At 37.3% G+C, this 22,774-nt stretch overlaps 1 protein-coding gene across 3 annotated transcripts in view; it reads right to left on the reverse strand.

The window, feature by feature from the left end:
- Positions 1-22,774, reverse strand: part of ASB5 (ankyrin repeat and SOCS box containing 5) — a 42,197-nt gene that overhangs the window by 15,930 nt on the left and 3,493 nt on the right. For 2 of the 3 annotated variants that reach the window (XM_070948397.1, XM_070948396.1), the window contains exon 2: positions 15,998-16,291. In XM_070948397.1, coding sequence (XP_070804498.1) covers positions 15,998-16,193 — 196 coding nt within the window. In that variant the 5' untranslated portion in view covers positions 16,194-16,291. Of the gene's footprint in view, positions 1-1,667; positions 1,901-15,997; positions 16,292-22,774 lie in introns of those variants that run through there. The other variant, XM_070948398.1, reaches the window with a different exon arrangement.

Raw genomic sequence — 22,774 nt, forward strand, 5'->3', positions numbered from 1 at the left:
GTGAAAGTCCTAGTACAATTCCAAGTGAATCCAAATGATTTTATCTGCCCAAATAGTGTGAGTGTTCCTAACCTTAGCCCTGTAGAAGATTCTGAGGCCAATCTTTCCCCAATAGGGAATGGATCACTATAAACAGAGCCCCTGAACAGTTATAAAAATGTGGAATAAGGATGGAGAAATAAAAAATTTGGCCACTTTATCCCCATGATGTAGGCCCAAACATGGACACATGTGTATGGTTGTCTTTCTGCAACAGTACTCTGATACTCATCTCTTGGAGCTCTTCAGAAAACCAAGGTTGAAGCTCCCAATACTAGTAGTAATGGGGACTCCAATACTACTACACAAAATCTGGGGTCTCAGTAAGGGGTTATGCTGAACAGCAGGTTGGACTGTACTGTACTGTACTTAACTAAGATCTCCAGCTGGCAAACTACGGTTTGAGTAATCCCTCCAAAACAAAGATAGCAAATTGGGACCAAATTGTATTTTGCAATCATGATTTAATATTGGAGGGAGTGGAGGAAGAATCTGTACATTTAGCTTTTCCCCAGCCCTTAAACTATGATTGAAGGAAATTTCAATGTCTCACATTGCCTTATTATTTAGTTTATTCACTCTAAATGATCAACTTACTGAAGTGAATGAATATAAAGTATTAAAATGAAAACATGTTTTTCTACCGTATCTTAATCGGTGATAATGTAAAATATTAAAAACAACTTCTTTTGAGATGAAAAAATTACAATGCAATTCTATAAATATCAGTTAACAAATAATTTGAGTTCAGTGGCATTCTAGGTGAATTTGTGCAATTTTAACCATTCTTTGGATGAAAAGGAGTATCCATATTAATGTCTTAAATACAAAATAAATGTGATCTCTAAATTAAATATACTTCTACTCGAGATAGTAAAAGGAGTGTCTTTTATACATAGCCTTTACTTTAATGACAAAAAAGTAGTGGCAATACCTGATTATTGTAAGGAAGGTTTCTATCAAGAAAATGGCATAATGGAAAGGGTTAAAGCTGTTTTCCTTTGCAGGATAATACTTCTCTGGATCAAAATCTGCTTTTAAAATATAATCAGTCAGCTACATGGTTAACATATCTGGTTTTAATCCAAAATGAACAAAGTCTGCAATAATCTTTATATTTGGATAATGACTATACAATTTCAGGTAGATTTGTTGTTGTTGATAAATATGCAAGCAATAAGCAATGCAAGATGTATTATTTATAAGAGGTTTCACAGTTCCATGTTGTAAGAATATTTTACAGAATAGATATTGACTCATTTCTGCAATTATATTTACCAGCAGTGCTTCTTTTCATTTGCACATAGATATGTATATTTATTACTATATTTCTCCACCCTTCTTCCTTCTAAATATTACTTGGCAATCTTACTTAGGTATATTATATATTAATGCACATGCACATAAACACACACAAATATACATTTTGCCTATTGCAAAACCATCTCATATAAAATGCACATGGCTTGTTTTTAAATAGTCTACTAAAATTGCACAAAAGCATTTGTCCTAACATACACAATAAAAAATCATATTTACATTGAAATTTTATTTGAGTCTTAACAAAAAGTGGAAATGCCAGCAAACACTAGTGTCCTACAAGCTGCTGAAACAATGAGTTTACTAACCTTGACTGGTGAGAATGCCCCAGTTAGCCTTCCGTTTCACAGGACGCTCTTCTGTGCATTCTAGGTTTCTCTTTGAGAGATTCTGTTTAATGCTGCTCCTCTCAACAACAGCATCTGTGGACATTTTTTTTAAACTCCTGCCAAGGCCTGTGTCATCAACGCTATTCCCTGCGGAACATTCATAATCTGCTAACTAATTTCTTTCTTCCTTGACATTCTGGCTGTACTTATTTTAGAATAGCTTTCCGTAGAACAGTCACTACAGTTAAACCCATTCAGCAACATTTACTAACAGAACAGGCAGCTAGAGTGAGGGAAAGAAAAGATTGCATTGGCATGTTCTATTTATAAAGTAAGAAAGAATCAGCTTAGCTATGACATGGGTCTGTTTACATTATTTAAATGGAAGACTCTCTTGGATTTTTATTCAAAGCTGTGCTAGAAACACTGTCCCATGATGACCCTAATAAAGACCTATCTAATCCCAAATAGCCTTTGGAAAAAATGGGATTACCACCCCCCTCCCCAATCTAAATACATGTTTGTATACAGTACAGAGATACTGAGCTTCCAACAGTCCCTTACACTTGGTTATGCCAGCAAGGCTGGGGACCCCAGGGAATGTTGAACTTGTAATGTAGCTCTATTATTAACATCTCTTGACTTATAATTTTTCTGTTTGTTCTATTTTTTTATAGTTTTAATAGATTCATAATTAATAATAAACATTTTTATATTTATGCGGTTTTAGCTTTGTTGTACACTACCCAGAGTTGCTTTTGATGAGATGAGCATCTAGGATGAATGGATGGATGGATGGCTGAAGGTAGGTATGTGAGAAGAATGGATCCACTATCTTTTCCTTGAACTTGTTGCTGTTGGAAACAACTGGTATGTAGATTTTCTGACTACTGTCTGGTTTTCAATCTATCTCAAATATTACATGTATTTAAAATATATTTTAAAACACATCCTTATCCTGGATGGCCAGAGGGACTTAAAGGATATATGCATATTTGTAATGCCAACATTAGAAGAGACTCTTCCGATTAAGTGAAATGATTTATATACTACAATCCCAAATTTTCTAATTTCCCAACAGAATGTCAGGTACACTGTTATACTGCTCACTGACTTTAGATGAGGGTGAAGTAAAACAGTAATTAGGAGCAGAGGAAGCTTCAGAAACTGGGCTGTTTGACTGACATGCTCTATTTGCCTGAGCCAGCCAATCACCAGAGCTCTTTGCCTGCTCTCCACCTTGTATTACTTAGCAACCACTTCTGTCTTAGCAGAACCACATGTGTGTGTAGCATGTTACCCTTTGTAAGAAAATTGATTCTTTTGCAAATAAGTGTAAAAATCTATTTTTACCATGTATTTAAAATGAATAAATGTTTTTGGAATAGGTAGACAGACTTCAAATGTTAAATTCATGTCTACATTCCAACAGCCAGAGCCAAAGGTCAATACGGTGTTTTGGAAAGAAAAGCAGACATATGTTTAAAATTAAGGAATATGGCATCTCTGCAGTGCATCATAGTTTAGGAATTTTCCATAGCAGAATTCTTTTGTAGTTCTTTCTCGTAAACACTCCCTTCTATTTTTTATTACAGCATATAGGGGCGACACTTATTTTTATTATATTTAGAACAACCAGGACTCAGAAATAATAAGTAATCTAGTTTAAATAACTCTTGAGATCTACTAATAGATTCCAATCTACCTCTTGCCCTCCATTCTTCTCAAATACACACATAATGCTTAGTTTTGAATAATATGTGGCATGCATTTGCACTATATGTAGGACAAATTATTGTTTGTTTAAAGCATTTATACTGCACACTTAGTTACACATTAATAGACAAATTTAAAGATCTAATTTACCATCAGACGAGTCAGCCCCATGCAACCAGGACAGCCTGGGGTAATACAGCTATGGTTGTTTCCATGGATTTTCACTGCACCACCTTTTTTGCCTCCAAACATGGAGGAAGCAAGAAGTATATAATATGGGAAATATCATCTTATTTCTCTTATACAAAAAAGGAAAGAAAAAAACCTAAACGGCAATTTAAACTCAGGCACACATTTAATCTAGGGAGCATTAGGACATTTAATATATGTGGCCAGATCAGAGGTGGCTCCTACTTACCTTTACTACTGGTTTGCAACGGGAGCGTGCGCGCTTCTGCGCACACGCAGATCGCAAATATGATGTCAGGGTTGGTGGGCGGAGCTTCCCGATTTTACTACTGGTTCTCAAGAACCGGACAGAACCGGGAGCAACCACCAGTGGGCCAGATGATACTCTCCTGGGCATAACCTGGCATAATAATTGTCTGATTGAAAGTGTTAGGCTGTCCTAATCATCTTGTCACAGTATAAACTCCAAGACACAAACTGGCACCAAAATGGTACATTTAAAATAGTGTATGCTTTATTACAAAACACAGCAGCAAAAAAAAAAACCAAAAAAAAACCACAGATGGGTGTCTCATTTGCAGAAAGGGTTTGAAGTTCATTAGCACAGGACATAAAGGGACTATAGATAGATTCCTCAAGAATGGAGACAGAGCTTCTGGAACAATAGTGGTGAGATGAATCATAAGAGGCTTTGTACACATCCAAAATTATTTAACATAAATTAACACTCTTTCCCATTGGCTCCTTACTACCTATGGAACAGGGGTGGGTTCTACTTACCTTTACTACCGGTTCACATTGTGCCTCCGCACTCGCTTCACTCATCCGCATACGCTTTTCTGTGCATGCGCAGATCACCTATGATGACGTCCGGGTCAGTGGGCGGAGCCTCCCACTGGTTTTACTACCGGTTCTTGCAAACCAGTCCAAACTGGTGGCAACCCACCACTGGTATGGAAGCCAGAATAGGTTGAATTTATTCAGCCACTCCAACCTGGAGGGGGCTGTGTTTTCTTTCCCACTATCATGTTGCTCTCAGAAAGGCTCAAGAGAAATATCTAGCAAGGTCCTGTTTTACTTGAGGGAGGAGGAAGGAGATGTGTTTTCTCAAGCTATAAAACCTACTATATCTCTTGGGCTTCCTTCCTAGAGGTAGAACATACTAGGATACAATCATTTGTGTGTGTGGGTGTACTGATTTAATAGAAACTTGCTTCTAGAGACTTGTCTATGCAGAGGTGGCCATTACAATCAAATTTAAAATCTTAAGTGAGACAATAAAAAAAAAAAACAGAACTAAGGAGAAAAAACAAAAGCAAAAATTATCCTGTATAAATTCTCGGTATTAAGATAAAACTGACAACAGCTAGCTATAATTTTAATGCTATCATTCCAATGCTGCCAGCAATTGGTCTCACCATGATGAGAAAGGAAAAACCTAATGGTTTGCTTAACGAACCCAGTGTTTGCTTTACAATAGCAGTATTCTCTTAACCACCACGAAAAAGATGATAAAATTGGGTCCCATCATGCTTTATGATTGTCATTACTGTACCACTGAAACTACATTTGATTTGATTTGAATGATTTGAGGTAATCTATTGACCATCTTAAGGGACATGGTGGCTTAGTGGGTAGGACGCTGAGCTTGTCGATTGAAAGGTTGGCAGTTCAGCAGCTCGAATCCCGAGTGCCGCGTAACGGGGTGAGCTCCCGTTACTTGTCCTAGCTTCTGCCAACCTAGCAGTTCGAAAGCACGTAAAAAATGCAAGTAGAAAAATAGGGACCACCTTTGGTGAGAAGGTAACAGTGTTCCGTGCGCCTTTGGCGTTTAGTCATGTCGGCCACATGACCACAGAGACGTCTTCGGACAGCGCTGGGTCTTCGGCTTTGAAACGGATATGAGCACCGCTCCCTAGAGTCAGGAACGACTTGCACATATGTGTGAGGAGAATCTTTATCTTACCCTTATTGACCATCTTGCAGCCTATTCTATTTCACAGGGTAAAAATATGAAAAGAGAATAAAACTGGACGGTAACTGTTAAAACTGGAGGAGGAGTACAATATGCTCTAGGGATCAGCCTCACAGTTGTGTAGGCTGCCTGAGCACCTTGGCTCCATCTGTAGAGCTTTTGGTGTACTTCTTGTCATGGTTAGATCACATCCTGATTACTATGGGATTTTCTGGTGCCACTACCCACTGAAGGTAAGCTAGACCTATTAGTTTGATCCACCTGCAGCTACTGATGGATCCGGATTTCAGAGGGAGCTGGGGTTGTTCCTGTTGGTCTGTTGCATGATCTATCCAAGGCCTTAATGGCTGCATGGAAAGGGGGAGGAGGCAGTGGAGGCTTTTGATCAGATCCTTATGTGACATTTTCCCTCTTGTGGAACAGATCCCTCCTTGTGATTTACAGAGGAACTGAGGAAGTTGAAGCAATACAAGAGACATCTAGAGCATTGCTGGTGATCTACAAGGGATGAACTTGGCCATACATGGGTTATTGCCATGATTAAGGCTTTCACCTAGAGTGTTAGGAATGGTGAAGTGCCATTACTTTTCTGCCCTTATTGCATTGATGGCTAGCTGTCCTACACTCCTGGTTCAGCTGACACAGTCTCTCTTGGATAAAAGAACTCAAAGAATCCTTTGTAGGGCCATGTGTAAGAATCTGTCAGATAAAGTTTCTCAAATTTTCTCACAATTGGATGCCAGCCTTGTTATAGCTCCAAAGCTATAAAAAATGGACAAAGCCTTATCAAATTATCTGAACCTGTTGGACTGTGAGTTCAGCCACTTCTCTTTAGATCAATGCCCCTCCTGACTTGTTAAAGCAAGCTGGGGGGTAGTATGTAAGCTCTAGTGATAGAAAACTCTTGAGTGAAGGGTTTATCCTTTGCCTCTTAAGAAGGTCTTGGTCGACCCCTTTCTCAGGAAGCCATTGCTGGACCCAAAAATACTTGATAATTTGGATGATCACTGGCATGCATGGGACATGTTAGACTGGCACCATTGCCCCAGACCTTCCAAAGGTCCCTCAATACCTTATTACACTAGCAAGCCAGGTGAACCCAGGGAACTAATGAACTAGTGAGGTGGCTCCGTTATTATTAACATTCCTTTGTCCATTATTTCTTTTTAGATATCTTTTATTGTTTTTAATGTTAATCATCATCATCAGTGCCCTGCATAATAGTACACTGGAAGACCTGCAAGAAATACCATTTGCCTGCAAGCAAGAACTGGTGGGACCATAAAATAGAGAAAGTCATAGAAAATGAAAAAAACTAAATTGCTCTGGGACTTTAGAATTCAAACAGACAGGCACTGTCAATAAGAAAGACAAAAAAGTCTGGATAATAGACATGGCAATATGTGGAGAAAGGAAAATAGAAGATAAAGAACTGGAAAAGATAACAAAATACAAAGACTTGCAAATAGAAATGGAACAACTGTGGCAGTAGTAGCCATCTTGGGTGGAATCCCAAAATATCTGGAGCACCATTTGGACACTACGGGCATTGACAAATTCACCACCAGTCAATTACAAAAGACAGCTTTACTCAGAACAGCTTACATCCTGGTATGATATAACATTATCAAACATCCAAGATATGCCTATTCGAGATCCTTGGAAAGGACAGGTAGACAAAAATACCAAATCCAGTCTGAACATCTGACTGACTGTGCAACAAACAACAACAACAATAATAATTGGAGACTTTGCCAGAAGTTTGGGTTCAATGCAGCAAAAAGTTCTGGGAATACCAAATTGACAAAGTTCTTGAAAATGAACAGGTCAAGATCTTGTGGAATTTTGAACCCAAACAGAGACATCTGGCCCACAACATGCTTGACCTCACTATTGTGAAAAAGAAAAAAGTCTGGTTCATTGATATTGCAATACCAAGTGATGCACGAATTGAAGAGAAACAACTAGAAAAAATAACGAAATACCACAATCTGCAAGTTGAAGTTGAGCGATTGTGGAGGAAAAAAATCAATGGTTGTAACCAATAGTAATAGGAACCCTTGGAGCAATACGCAAAGGGCTGCCTAGATACATGGAAATTTTGAACCTATCAAATCTGAATATTCTGACTTTGCAAAGAACCACCTTACTCGGAACTGCCTATAAGACATTACCTTAACAGTTCTTAGGTTCTTGAACTGTTATGTTTTTACCAGTCCTAGACTGTAAATCAAATTGAAGATTAAATCAGTAACAACAACAACTACAACAAACATCCAGATCTGCCTATCCCAGGTCCTTGGAAAGACAAAATAGGTAGATAAAAATGTCAAAACCAGTCTGAACATCTGGCTTAATATTTAATAAATATAATAAATATTACAAGCATAAACTGACTACAAGCAGCAGCATGACAAAGTAGCAACAATGGTGCATTGGAAGATCTGCAAGAAATATCATTTGCCTGTAAGCAAGAACTGGTGGGACCATAAAATAGAAAAAGTCATAGAAAATGAAGAAGTTAAATTGTCTGGGACTTCAGAATCCAGACAGACAGGCACCTGCTACAAAACACCCCAGACTTAACAGTTGTCGATAAGAAAGACAAAAAAGTCTGGATAGTGGATGTGGCAGTACCTGGAGACAGCAGAATAGAAGAGAAAAAACTGGAGAAGGTACAAAATACAAAGACTTACAAATAGAAATAGAATGACTATGGCAAAGGCAAGCAAGGGTAGTACAATAGTAATAGGCGCCTTGGGTGCAGTCCCAAAACAACTGGAGCACCACTTGAACACCATAGGCATTGATAAATTTGCCATCAGTCAACTGCAGAAGGCGACTTTACTTGAAACTCCTTCCATCCTGTGACGATATCTGTAACACCGTCAAACATCCAGATTTGTCTATCCCAGGTCCTTGGTAAGGATTCAATAAGTAGACAAAAATTCCAAACCCAGTCTGAATATCTGGCTGACTGTGCAATGAATAATAATAATAATAATAATAATAATAATAATAATAATAATAACAACAACAACAACAACAACAACAACAACAACAATAACAATAAACAGATCATCATTTGTAACACAACACACCAGATATCAAAGTTGTTGAAAACCAAAGCGTACAATTTATTGATATCACTGTACCAGGAGGTGCCAGAGTCGAAGAAAAAGAACTAGAAAAAAAAACACAAAATAGTGCGACTTGGCCATCAAAACTACGTGATTGTGGATGAAACATGTAACAGTGATACCCATTGTTATCGGAGCACTTGGTACCATGTCCGAAAATTTTACAAAATACATCAATAAATTGTAGCTTCCTGCAATAACACCAGTGGAACTGAAAAAAACTGTGCTACTCAGAACATCGTACATCTTAAGAAGGTACTTGGTTGATACCTAGGATGCTGGCAGCAACCAGTATCAAGTATCAGAGCCCATCAATAATATTTGTGATACATTTTTAATGTTCAGTTGACTGAGTTTCATGTTTAATGAATAAAAGTTTATTATAATAATAATAACAACAACAATAATAATGAGAGCCACTTATTTTGTGAGAGAGACAACTAAATAATTTGAAATATAAATAAAAAATATATAGAGTTTGGACTTGGGGAATGGTGGCATATAAATACAATAAATAAATGATACAATAATAAAATCAAAAAAATAACCCCATATTGAAAGGAAGGAATAGTTATCCAGACATATCAAAATACATTTCTTAGACAGTTGGTTTACATACATCATTTAGCACGCATACTATATAATTTAGTGGCTCAACAGTTCACCATAGTTCTAGAGAAATAATATGCTGAATCCTTAATTTATTTTTTATTTTTTATTTTATTTTGAATTTGTATACCGCCCTTCTCCCTGAGGACTCAGGGCGGTGAACAGCCAAGTAAAAACATCAAGTACAAATATTAAAATACAGTTAAAATATACATATATAAATTTGGCCCCATTAATTAAAAACAATAAACAAAACACTTAAAACACTTAAAAAATTAGGCCAGCCCAGCTTGCTGGAAAAGGAAGGTTTTAAGGGCACGGCGGAAGGCACTGAGGTCTTGGATTCTCCTTATCTCTGGAGGCAATTGATTCCAGAGGGTAGGTGCCCCCACAGAGAAGGCCCTCCCCCTGGGGGTCACCAGCCTGCACTGTTTGGCTGATGGCACCCCGAGGAGGCCCTCTCTGTGGGAGCGCACGGGAGATCGTCGGTGGCAGCAGGCGGTCTCGAAGATAGCTAGGCCCTATGCCATGGAGCGCTTTAAAGGTGATAACCAACACCTTGAAGCGCACCCGGAAGACCACTGGGAGCCAGTGCAGCTCGCGCAGGAGCGGTGTTACATGGGAGCGCCAGGCTGCTCCCGTCACTACCCGCGCTGCTGCATTCTGGACCAGTTGGAGCCTCCGGGTGCTCCTCAAGGGGAGCCCCATGTAGAGAGCGTTGCAGTAGTTAAGGCGAGAGGTGACGAGGGCATGAGTGACTGTGCACAGGGAATCCCGATCAAGAAAGGGCCGCAACTGGCGGATCAGGCGAACCTGACAAAAGGTCCCCCTGGTTACAGCCGTCAGATGTTCCTCCAAGGACAGCTGCCTATCCAGGAGGACTCCCAGATTGCGAGCCCTCTCTGTGGGGGCCAACGACTCGCCCCCAATAGTCAGTGATGGAGTCAACTGACTATATCGGGATGCCGGGAGCCACAGCCACTCAGTCTTGGAAGGGTTGAGCCTGAGCCTGTTCCTCCCCATCCAGATCCGCACAGCCTCCAGGCACTGGGTCATCACTTCAAGGGCATCATTGGGGTGGCCTGGGGTGGAGATGTACAGCTGGGTGTCATCAGCGTACTGGTGGTATCTCACCCCAAAGCCACGGATGATCTCGCCCAGCGGCTTCACATAAATGTTGAACAGGAGGGGCGAGAGGACCGACCCCTGAGGCACTCCACATATAAGAGGCCTTGAGGTCGACCTCTGCCCCCCTGCCAACACGAACTGCGACCGGTCGGAGAGAAAGGAGAACCACCGTAATACGGTGCCCCCCATCCCCAACTCTTCCAACTGGTGCAGCATGATACCATGGTCGATGGTATCAAAAGCCGCTGAGAGGTCTAACAGGACCAGAACAGAGGAACAACCCCTGTCCCGAGCCCTCCAGAGATCATCAACCAACGTGACCAATGCCGTTTCCGTGCTGTGTCCAGGCCTGAAACCCGACTGGAACGGATCTAGATAGGATGTTTCCTCCAAGAATTGTGGAAACTGTCGCGCGACCACACTCTCAACAACCTTAGCCAGGAAGCGAAGGTTGGAGACAGGACGATAGTTGGCCAATATTGCCGGATCCAGGGACGGCTTCTTGAGGAGAGGCCTCACCACCGCTTCTTTCAAGGCGGCGGGGAAGTGACCCTCACTCAACGAAGCGTTGATAACACCCTGGAGCCAGCCTCGTGTAACCTCCCGGGAGGCCAGTACCAACCAGGAGGGACACGGGTCCAGTAAACATGTGGCCGCACTAATACCACATATATTGAGTTGAATAGTCTCTATGGCATTCCTTTCATGGCCATCAAAGCTTATTGTACCTAGAAAGCTTGGGTGAGTCTATTGTTTTTATTAATAGAACTCTAATCCTTCTGGAATGTGAATCATGAAAACATGTTGTACTATTTTCCTTCTCCAAGCAACTGTTGTTGAGTGACATTATCAGTTGCAATTATTAAATGGTACACTATGAAAACATTTATTACCACTAACTGTATGAAAGCGCCCAAGTTCTTCAGATTACACCACTACATATTTCGAGAGCTGAAGGGTCAGATAATTGGGAATGACCATAAAAGGGAAAAATGGTAGAGAGGGAAAACCTGATTCTTTATCAGAATACTTCAATAGTTTTATATTTCTAAGTCCCTGTGACAACAAAAAATCCAGATTTAATCAAGACTTTAAAATTTCAATTTTTTAAAAAAATAAAGAAGAATAAACATTTTTTCTTACATATCAAATTCAACAATTAGTCTTAATTTCCAAGCCTTTTCTGGCATATCTCCTCTGTCATTTATTTTCCTGATAAGGAATTGTTGGGAAAAGCTTGAGCAGAGTTTATTTTTCCTTCCTGCCTATATTCCAAATCAATACATGAACAAAAAACTATAAATTAAAAAAAAAAAGGGAACAGAAAAAAATTGCACTAGAGCAATGTTAGAGGAGAATAAAACTTGGGAATATAGAAGTACATGTGTAATCTTTAAAAATATAGAAAACTGTAAACTTCCATATTCAATATTTATGTCTAGAAAGATTAATAGCATGCAATTTATAGAAATAATTGTAAATTATTCTTACAAATGATTTGACGGATCACACAAGGAATTCCATATATATCATACAAAGAACTCCATAAATCTGTATCTTCTTCTCACTGTATCTAAGTGAGTTTCTTAACTAAGTATCTTAGTTTCTCACTAAGAAACTAAGTATGTTTCAAGAAAACACGGCTTATGTGCGCATTGAGTTTTGTGTAGATTAATTTATATTCACTATTATTTGATACTTGTTAATATACATTGTTTAGAACTTATGATATTATCAATATATTTATGAACTTGTGACCAATTCATTTATGTGATGTATGTATTTCCAAAATATTTTCCACCAATAATCAAATTGGAAGATCTGCTCTTCCCTTTTAGCTTTTATGTTGTTGTTAAACCACTTCTTTTACTAGCTAACATAGTAAACATGTGTATGACTTAAATTTTAAATTACGTAAATTCTGTTTGAACTGCATGGTCTTACATCTGCCAATTTTTCAAAATAATAAGGACCTGAAAGCATCAGAGAATTAACCTACCATTTTGTAACCCCAATTCCTATGCATCAGGAATAGAAGATAGGCTTATCTCCAAGAAACCTACTTCAGTTTTATCCCACTTTTTTAGTAGATCACTCTAGGGCCCACATAATATTTTCCTACCCATCACAAAAATCTTCAGGTGTGAAGTGAATTATCCATAATAAGACAAAATAATGCAACTTTAGGGCCTTCTTAAAGGTCGCCAAAGATTCTTAGATCTCTTACTGCAGCAGTCCCCAACCTTTTTGTCATCAAGGACCAGTTTTCTGGAAGACAAAATTTCCACAGATTGGGGGAGATGGTTTTGGTTTTGCTTGCTTGCCCACGGTTCACTTCCAGCTGTGTGGTCTGATTCCTAACAGGCCAAGGACCAGTACCAGCCCAAGGCCCAGGGGTTGGGGACCCGTCTTACAATATTTTGGTTGAGTACTCAGAGAAGTTCAAACAGCAACTATAAGCAGCTCTCCCACAAAGTCCCTCAAAGCTCTTAGTGAATGGTAGTGATCATGTAGAACAAGGTAATTTGGGGTAATTTGGATGGACGCTTCTAAGGGCTTTCAAGATATTTATATTATGCCTCAAAGCAAACTGGCAACCAATTGAATCATTTTAATAGTGGAATAATCAGTCTCTCTTAGTCACTCTAGAGATCAACCACCTCAATTAACTAGTTTATAATAAACTAGAATTAAAACTCATTGTAAGAATTGTTGCGAGATGTACCTGAGACATATATTAACTGAACTTAATAGGAATATACTTTTTCAAGAATTCACACTATAGAGTGGCATTGTTGTATAAGAGTAGTGTTGGTGGACAAGCTTTGTTTATATGCACATTTTTAGCAGATGAACCCATCACATTTAAGTGGTATCATAAGGCATTCAGCTGTTTTTAAAATGGAAGAGTAGGGGGAAGGAATCACTTGAGCTATCAATTATGCAAATAATACTTACTTAAATTCCTTACATTTAATTGATATAATTACACTTAGTATATAGGACTACCAGATCTGGGCTGCAAAACTCCAGATGGCCAGTAGATAGCAATATATAATAGGGTTTTAATCTGCATATTTGCTACCTAATTCTGGTACTATTATATTGGAGAAAATATCAGGATTAAAAACCAGAGATGAATGGAACCTCAGAGGCCTTCTAATCCTACATAGTGTTCAGTACAGATCCACTATGCATTTCAGACAGTCACCAACCTCTTTTCAAAGTTCTCCAGCGATGAGGAACACAGCACCATGAAACAACTTATTTGACTGGTTAACAATTCTTAACATTAGAAAGCTCTCTAATATCTAACCTGAATTTATTTCCCCTTAGTTCCAACATAATCCTCTCAATCTTTTTGCAGGCTACACAGATCCAATTCCTCAAGTCACTCTTCACGCTACTTTGTGCCAGCCTCCTCAGCAGACATTCTTACAGTCATCTTCCTTTTGTCAACAAAAGATTAGCAGATCCCTTTGTTTCTTCTTTCACCTTCTGACAAATGAAGTTGTCAGTAAGGGAACACAGGAATTGTTGGACCTCTATCTCTTCACAGAGTTAGAGTTCCAGCTGGAATTTGGGAACCTTTCATTGTTGTGATCATATGCCTTCTTTGAAAGTTGGGTCATCTATTAAAGAAAGGCCATATCTTCTGCTTACCCAAGCAATCTATGTTTCTCTAGGAGTATCTAGATGGAGTCTGATATGAGTTTTATTCTGTTCATCAATTTGATCCAGTTCAAATCTTTTGGGAAAACTGAATCAACTTGACTCAATTTCAGGTTGATAATTCAATATGACATTCCATTTTGCTTCAGAAATAACATTTAATTTGGACATTAAATTAAAGCATTTTGAAACTGAATGAGAATTTTACATAGCCTTATAAATAATATTTCCTGGCTTGTAAAAATATTTTTGCATGCTATGGAGAAATTTATATTTTTAAAGGTGAAGTGTTGATTATAAAACAGGCATATATATAGATATACTCTTGCAACATTGAGGACCAATTGTGCATCTATTGTGTACAAAACAATATTCCGAGAATTAAAATAGGATTCATTCTCCTGATAATATATTATTAATGGGAGACACAAAGTTTCAGAGCAACCATGAGTAGAATCTGGGATGTGTGATAGAAAGTTTCTCTCCAAATTGATATTTCTCTTAGGAATCTTTTCATAAAGGCTAAACATTCATAAATTCATTATATTCTACCAAAAGAATATGTTCTCAACATTTCAGCATTTGCCCATCTCATTTAATATGGTTAATTATTGCTACATTTTGTATTATTTCTTGCACTATGTTGTTACATAGCTACATATATGTTTTAGGATTATTCTTAAAGAGACAGACTTTTTAAAATGTTACTGTATTTAGAAATAGTCATTTTGAATTTCTTGGTTTTTGGGCACTGTCATGAATTGAAATGAGAAATATGTTTTACAGTTCCCAGATAACACTTGTTCATAAGATCCTGCATTAAGTTTCATTAGCACCTTGAAGACAAACATATGGAATAGAGGGTCATTATCACACAAATATTAAATAATATCCTATATTTTATACTCCTATTACATATAAATTATCCTATTTGTAAATTTATGCTTTTGATTGCCTGTTTTTTTTATAAATTATAATCTTGCTACTTTAATCATTATGCTATATACTTGCCAAATCTTTTTGAATATTATATTCAAATAATAATATTAAATAATATATATTTAAAATATTTATGATTTCTGTTGTGTTTTTAAATCATAAGATAATTTTAACACAACAGACAAAAATAAATATATATTTCCATTGGTTTATACAGTAAGTTTGACTTCTCAATTCAAAGACTCATGCAGGTAGTTTATTTGGCAATAATAAGAAAACATTGGCATTTTTTTTCAAGATGTATAGTCTACAATGCAGCCTATAGCCTTGAGATTTCCTAGTAGTCTCCCATCCAAGTACCCACATACAGTTATGGGAGAAGATACTGTCAAAAAGTCACTTATAAATCTAATATAAAACTATATGGCTATTTATTACAATGAAATAATTGGCTATTCTAAATTCAGCACTTACTAATAATTCTGAAAGATTAAACAGGTTTTTTTAAAACAAAAAAAGAACAAAAAATATTTTTTTTACAATTTTCTTCTTTAATTCTGAAAGATTACAGTATTGCTTGCTATATATAGAAGTCAGACTTGAGCTGGATATTAACCGAAAAGAGGATTAATTACATTTTGGAAATTTTATAAATGCCAATTATTAGTATATGTTACAGAAAATTAATATATTTTTACAATACACAAAGAATAGAAATATTAGATTCCATCAGTTTTATTTAACTTCTTTCCTATTAAATGGTCTGCTGTACATGAGAAGCAGGACCCTGCATAAAAACGACTGATACTTATGAGTGTAAAAACAAATGTATGAATGCAGATAACAAAAATCGACATGGAAAGTATGGAGAACAAATGCTTAACAATGTATTTTTATAAACCTGGCAGATCAATAACAACAAATAATAGAAAGAAGCGTACCTTGTCCTTGAGGAATTCCATAAAACTCAGCAGCTATTCTTGCTGCCTCTTTACGATTCCCCTTTACAATATAGAAATGACTGAGTATTGCAAGGCTGATTTTTACAAAAAGTTTAAAGCAGAAAAGTGAAAGTATTGTAAAGTAGACATTGGATAGTTGTTGGGCAAAAGGCCGATTTTCCTCTACAACAGTCATTGCTGCACAAGAATCTTTGTCAGTGTTTAGAAACAGCTCTGAAATATGTTGCTAAGATCATATGGCTCCAGCCAGACACTCCTAGGGAACAGCTGGTCCTGAGGAAAGAAAATATCAGCTGGTCATGATGTGTGCAGCTCAAAATATGAAGATTATTTTTACTGTAAATAGCATTGAGTTCATTAGCAGTCCCACTAGCTTGATGGTATTTAACTGAAGAATACATACAAACAGCTTCAAGAAATCAATTATAAGGGGCTAGTTTAAAAGGATCAATGTGCAAGTACATCAGATTTTGTGCTGTTGAAGAAAGGATCTCAAATGGTATTATTTACATTATATAACGTCAGAAGGAAGAGCAGCCAAAATGTACCATTCTCTGTCACAGTTCAGATAGCATTCAATTCTCTTTCTCAAGATATTCTAGCTCCCATTGTTCTTTTTAAGTATCCTGTATCCATGAGAACTTCTGCTTCATCGATCAGCTATACCCATTTGAATAGCATAAAGCATATTAAAATGCCCATTATGAGCTGTCACTGTTTTTTAAAATCTTTGGCCAAGATGAGAATGTTCTCAATTAGAGTTACTCATACAGATACAAGTATACCTACTCTGATATAGGACTGTCTATTCTTATATTGCTGTAGGTAGTCATGGTTTTTCTCCATGGTCTTAATTTTACTCACCAGAATTTTGGACAGGATTCCTTAATACCCTCAAAGGATGGTATGGCTGTTGATGCTGAATAGATCTTTTTGGCTATATTCTACTGCTTATTTTATTATAATTTTTAAATGTATATGGGGATTCTTCAAAATGAAATTTGCTTGCAACTTAAGCTGCTGAAAACTCCAATAACAAAAGTTAAAGAACACAGTAAAAGGTTAGGGAAAAATTAAATAAAAGAAGACCAAACTAATGACAAAAGATATAGCTCTCAGCCTCAGAACTAACAATAAAGCTATTGTGGTGGATATCTTCTGCCTTTGGGACTATCAACAGTAAATGAATCAGCAGTCAAGAAATATGCAGCAGACTAGCCCTTAGTATAGTAGCAATGAAGGCCTTGGAAAAGATCAATATGTATCTATACCTACAATGATCGGGATCATGCAGGCAATGTTTTCCTTGTAATGCTATATGGAGGCAAAAGTTAAGACTTTGGAAAACAAGACAAAAACAGTCTTGACACTTCTGTGGACTAATGAGGATTCATACGGAGAAGCAGTTTGGTCTGGCACTAGCCAGAAAGCAGGAAACCATGAGTTCATGTCCAATTTAGCCATGAAAGCCGGCTGGGTAACTGCACCAGCCACTCTTCTGCAGCCCAACCCACCTCACAGATGGTTGTGGGGAAACTAGGAGAAGGAAAAAGTATTAAATATGTTTGCTGCCTTGAATTACTTGTATAAATACATACATACAGTTGGAAGAAAAAGTATGTGAACCCCTTGGGATTACATGGAGTTTTGCATGAACTGGTCATAAAATGTGCTCTGAGCTTCATCTAAGTCACAACAATCGAAAAACACAGTCTGCTTAAAATAATACTACACAAACATTAGATGTTGCCATGGTTTAATTGAACATAACATGTAAAGATTCACAGTGCAGGGAGGAAAAAGTATGTGAACCTTTGGACTTAATAACTGGTTGACCCTCCTTTGGCAGCAATAACCTCAACCAAACGTTTCCTGTAGTTGCAGATCAGACCTGCACAACGATCTGGAGTAATTTTGGACCACTCCTCTTCACAAAACTGTTTCAGTGTAGCAATATTCTTGGGATGTCTGGTGTGAATCGCTCTCTTAAGGTCATGCCACAGCATTTCAATCGGGTTGAGGTCAGGACTCTGACTGGGCCACTCCAGAAGGCGTATTCTATGCTGTTGAAGCCATTTTTTTTGTTGAATTACTTGTATGCTTTGGGTCATTGTCCTGTTGCATCACCCATCCTCTGCGGAGCTTCAGTTGGTGGACAGATGGTCATACGTTTTCCTGCAAAATGTCTTGATAAATTCTGGAATTCATTTTCCCATCAATGACAACAATCCGTCCAGGCCCTGAGGCAGAAAGCAGCCCCAAACCATGATGCTCCCTCCACCATGTTTTACAGTGGGGATGAGGTTTTGATGTTGGTGTGCTGTGCCTTTTTTTCTCCACACATACTGTTGTGTGTTCTTCCCAAACAACTCAATTTTGGTTTCATCTGTCCACAGTATATTTTGCCAGTAGTGCTGTGGAACATCCAGGTGCTCTTTTGCAACTTCAAAGGTGCTGCAATATTTTTTTTGAACAGCAATGGCTTCCTCCGTGGTGTCCTCCCATGTACTCCATTCTTGTTTAATGTTTTCCTTATTGTAGATGTGTCAACAAAAATGTTAGCATGTGCCAGAGATTTCTGTAGGTCTTTAGCTGACACTCTAGGATTCTTCTTTACCTCATGAAGCATTCTGCGCTATGCTCTTGCAGTCATTTTTACAGGATGACCATGCCTAGGGAGAGTAGCAACAGTGCTAAACTTTCTCCATTTGTAGACAGTCTGTTTTACCGTAGACACATGAACATCAAGGCTTTTGGAGATACTTTTGTAACCCTTTCCAGCTTCATGCAAGTCAACAATTCTTGATCGTAGGTCTTCTGAGAGCTCTTTTCTGTGAGGCATGGTTCACATCAGACAGTGCTTCTTGAAACTAGTAAACCCAAAACAGGTGTGTGTTTTTAAAGGGCAGGACAGCTGTCAGCAACACATCCAATATCATCACACTGATTGGAGTCAAGATTGGCTCACTCCTGGCTCCAATTAGCTCTTGGAGAAGTCATTAGGCTAGGGGCTCACATACTTTTTCCTCCCTGCACTGTGAATGTTTACATGTTATGTTCAATTAAACCATGGCAACATCTAATGTTTGTGTAGTATTATTTTAAGCAGACTGTGTTTTTCGATTGTTGTGACTTAGATGAAGTTCAGAGCACGTTTTATGACCAATTCATGCAAAACTCCACGTAATCCCAAGGGGTTCACATACTTTTTCTTGCAACTATACATACATACATACATACATACATACATACATACATACATACATACTACACATCTCTGAAGTAGTAGAAACAGCACTGTGGCAGAGATACATGGCCACATGATGAATTCTGGCCGTGGAAAATTCTCTGGAAAAAGGAGAGATGAGATTGCCCACATGTATTCTAGACAGCTGCTTCTAATGTAGCCTATATGGATACAATTTGCTGAGTCTCATTTCTTTTTTTTTCTTTTTTTTAATAAAAGGTTTTTATTTTCTGATCAAACAAGTATACAATATAAACAATCATTCAAAGTATCATCAAGAAAAAGAAAAAAAAATCAATCCTTGGTAAGCTCAATCTTCAACCCCTCCTCACCACCCCCCACCCCCGACTTCCCAGAACAAAAACAGGGCATAGATTTCACCAAACATTCGCTAAAATAAACTAGCTAACTGCAAGATTTAATAACTCCCAAGACCCCTTAACTCCCCTTTTACAATTTCATCAACCTCCCTTTTTATAGACTCAAAGTAGCATGTAATCCAATAACTCTAAGAGTTTTAAAACCATTAACAAATATTAAACATTCAAACCTAAAAACATTTTTCCCCCTCCTACTTTTCTCAAAGTTCAGATATTTTGAAATCTCATAACAAAAAATAAACCTTAGATATTCACTAATTAAATTTCTACATTTTTTAAATTTCTAAATTTCCCCCCTTCATTATTCCTCCCTCCAACTTTTAAAATTTTTGGAAGATAATCATCAACATAATTAACCATTAGCACATAAACTAGAAAACCAAAAAGGATTAATCAACCATTAATGCATCATATTTAAAAATCAATATTTAACTTTATACTTTTTCCCCCTCAGTAGTTATAACACCTAAAACATAATCATTTTTAACCATAAGTAGAACAACTGCAAAGCCAAAAGAAAAGGTTAATCTTCCATTCTTGCTTTCTTGTTTTGAAATCTCATAACAAAAAATAAACCTTAGGTATTCACTAATTAAATTTCTACATTTTTTAAATTTCTAAATTTCCCCCCTTCGTTATTCCTCCCTCCAGCTTTTAAAATTTTGAAAGATAATCATCAACATAATTAACCATTAATACATAAGCTAGAAAACCAAAAAGGATTAATCAACCATTAATACATCATATTTAAAAATCAATATTTAACTTTATACTTTTTCCCCCTCAGTAGTTATAACACCTAAAACATAATCATTTTTAACCATGAGTAGAACAACTACAAAGCCAAAAAAAAGGTTAATCTTCCATTCTTGCTTTCTTTTTATATTTTTTCCAGTCTTTCTGCATCCCTCCTACTTCTATTTTGAGGAGGTTTTTCATTTTAATTTGAGGTTGATGTAACTGCAAAGATTGTCCCCTTTTTGAGAAAATTTCCTCTGATTTAGAGCCCCCAAATCGCCTTTTCATGCTTATATAAATCAGTTCATTCCTTCGTCTGTAAAACCAAAGTTTGTCAAGAGTTTGTGAAAAAAAGTTCAGTTGTTTCTTTTCTATTAAATGTATAAATGCCACTGGCAAATCTCCTTCATCTTCTGAAACTTCGAAAGTCTGGTCATTTACTACTTTTTTCCAAACCAAGTCATAATTTTGAAAGATTCTATCAATTTTTCCGAAAAGAGCAGAGAATAAGCTCGAAAATTCTTGAGAAGATTCTTCCACCCTCTCTGCTGCAATCAGAATATCTCCTGAATTGTCATCATGCTCCGTACTTGTTTTAGTCTCCTCAGTCATTTCTGTTGTTATCCCTTTAAGAATTGCTATTTGATTACTTATAGCTGCAGTATGATTATTCATGGCTTCTTTTATAAATTCTGTAAATTCTGCATCAAAATCCTTATAACTCTGTAAATCAGACAACTGTTTCGTTTCTGACACCTCCAAATAGCTTCCAGCACTTTCAAAATCTCCTTTCTTAGAAGCCATTTTATTTTAAAAAGATTTTCTTTCTTCCCACAACCATAAAATCATAAAGTCAGAGCCATCCTTTTGAGCAGCTTTCAGCAATTTCTTTATAAATCACCAAACGAAATAATCTTTTCCCAAACAGCTCTTCAAAATCTATTCCAGCAACTTAAAGCCAGTCTCTGAGCACGAGTCTATTAGCGAAGACTTTCCTTTCTAACTTTCAGTTTTAAAATCGCAACAAAGAAACGCCATCTTAACTTCCAGCTCAGAAAATCCAATTAGAAACATTGTATCCCTGGAGTTAAGTATTATACTTGCAAAAAGCTTGTCCTCCTGCTTCTATTCCGCCTGCTTTTTTGAAATCATTTAATCTTCTGTTTGACAGCAGAAATTGGACGCAGCGCCTAGCTCTGTAAAAAAAAACAGAGTCCCCCCGGATCCGGAGCTTCAGTGGGCTGAACGGGGAGCTCTCGCCCTCCTAACCCCTGGAATTAATCCAGGGGTTTTCGGGGAGCTCTACCCTCACCCACCTGCTCTCCTCCCCTTCTTTTCCCGAAGGGGAGATTTTCAAGCCGTTTGACAGCTGATTAACGCTGTCAGAACGGCTCAACGGAATCACGGGGCGGTGGTCTAAAAAGACCGTCAATGGCGCTGCGGAGCCAACCCGGAAGTCCTAGTCTCATTTCTTAATTGCTTTTAAAAGTTGCTTCTTAACTGCTTTTTAGACACTTGGAATCTTTGAAATGGCAAGTTTTAGAACAACAGAGGAGTTTTCTTCAATCCTTAGTTAAAGTAATTTTAAATAAAAGGTTAATAAAGATTTTTAAAAGAATTCTTTTTGTTAGAATGAACAACAAAAGGGTATTTAGAATGCTGATTTTGGAAGGTTATAAATGGACTAAGAGTCCAGATGAATTTGAAATAATTATAAAATAAATTAATTAGTAATTAATTATAAGAATCTTCTAATGAAAAAATGTTTTGAATTCTTTAAAAAAAAACATAAGATGGGACTTTGAAGTTGGATACTAGAAGGAACCAGATGAAACTAAAGAGTATAATTGAGAATAATACTTAAATTTTACTTACTAATATAGAATGGAGTAGATCAGATGTATTAGGGGATATTTGTGAAAATGGACCCATTTGTTAATGTTAAAAGTGTCTGCCACTATACATAATGAAAAGATGTTATGGAAAAGGAACATGTTTTATTGGACAAGACTGAAACTGATCTGAAAGCAGATGTAAAAGTGACAGGTACAAGGATGATACAGAAAGACGGAATGGGACAACTTGCCCCAGCCAATTTGCTGTGGCTAACTTGCCATGGCCAACTCTCCGCAGCCAACTCACCATGGGTATTTCGCCATGGGGCAACTTGCTGAGGGACAATTTAACAATTCTATTTAATTATTTAAAATAAAACATTTTAATTTTTTCCATTCACATTTCATTCTGTCCTTCCTTTTGCATCCTTTTTTTAAATGATTCTATTCCACCATTTCTTTGATATTAGTGTAACTCTTGTCCCGCAGCGACTTGGCCATGGCAAGTAAATTGTCATAGACTCAGAAAGATGCTACAATGGATATACAAACGAAA

Source organism: Pituophis catenifer, unplaced genomic scaffold (genome assembly GCF_029215685.1).
Source record: "Pituophis catenifer annectens isolate HBS135680 unplaced genomic scaffold, rPitCat1.0.hap2 SCAF_8, whole genome shotgun sequence".
Classification (NCBI taxonomy): domain Eukaryota; kingdom Metazoa; phylum Chordata; class Lepidosauria; order Squamata; family Colubridae; genus Pituophis; species Pituophis catenifer.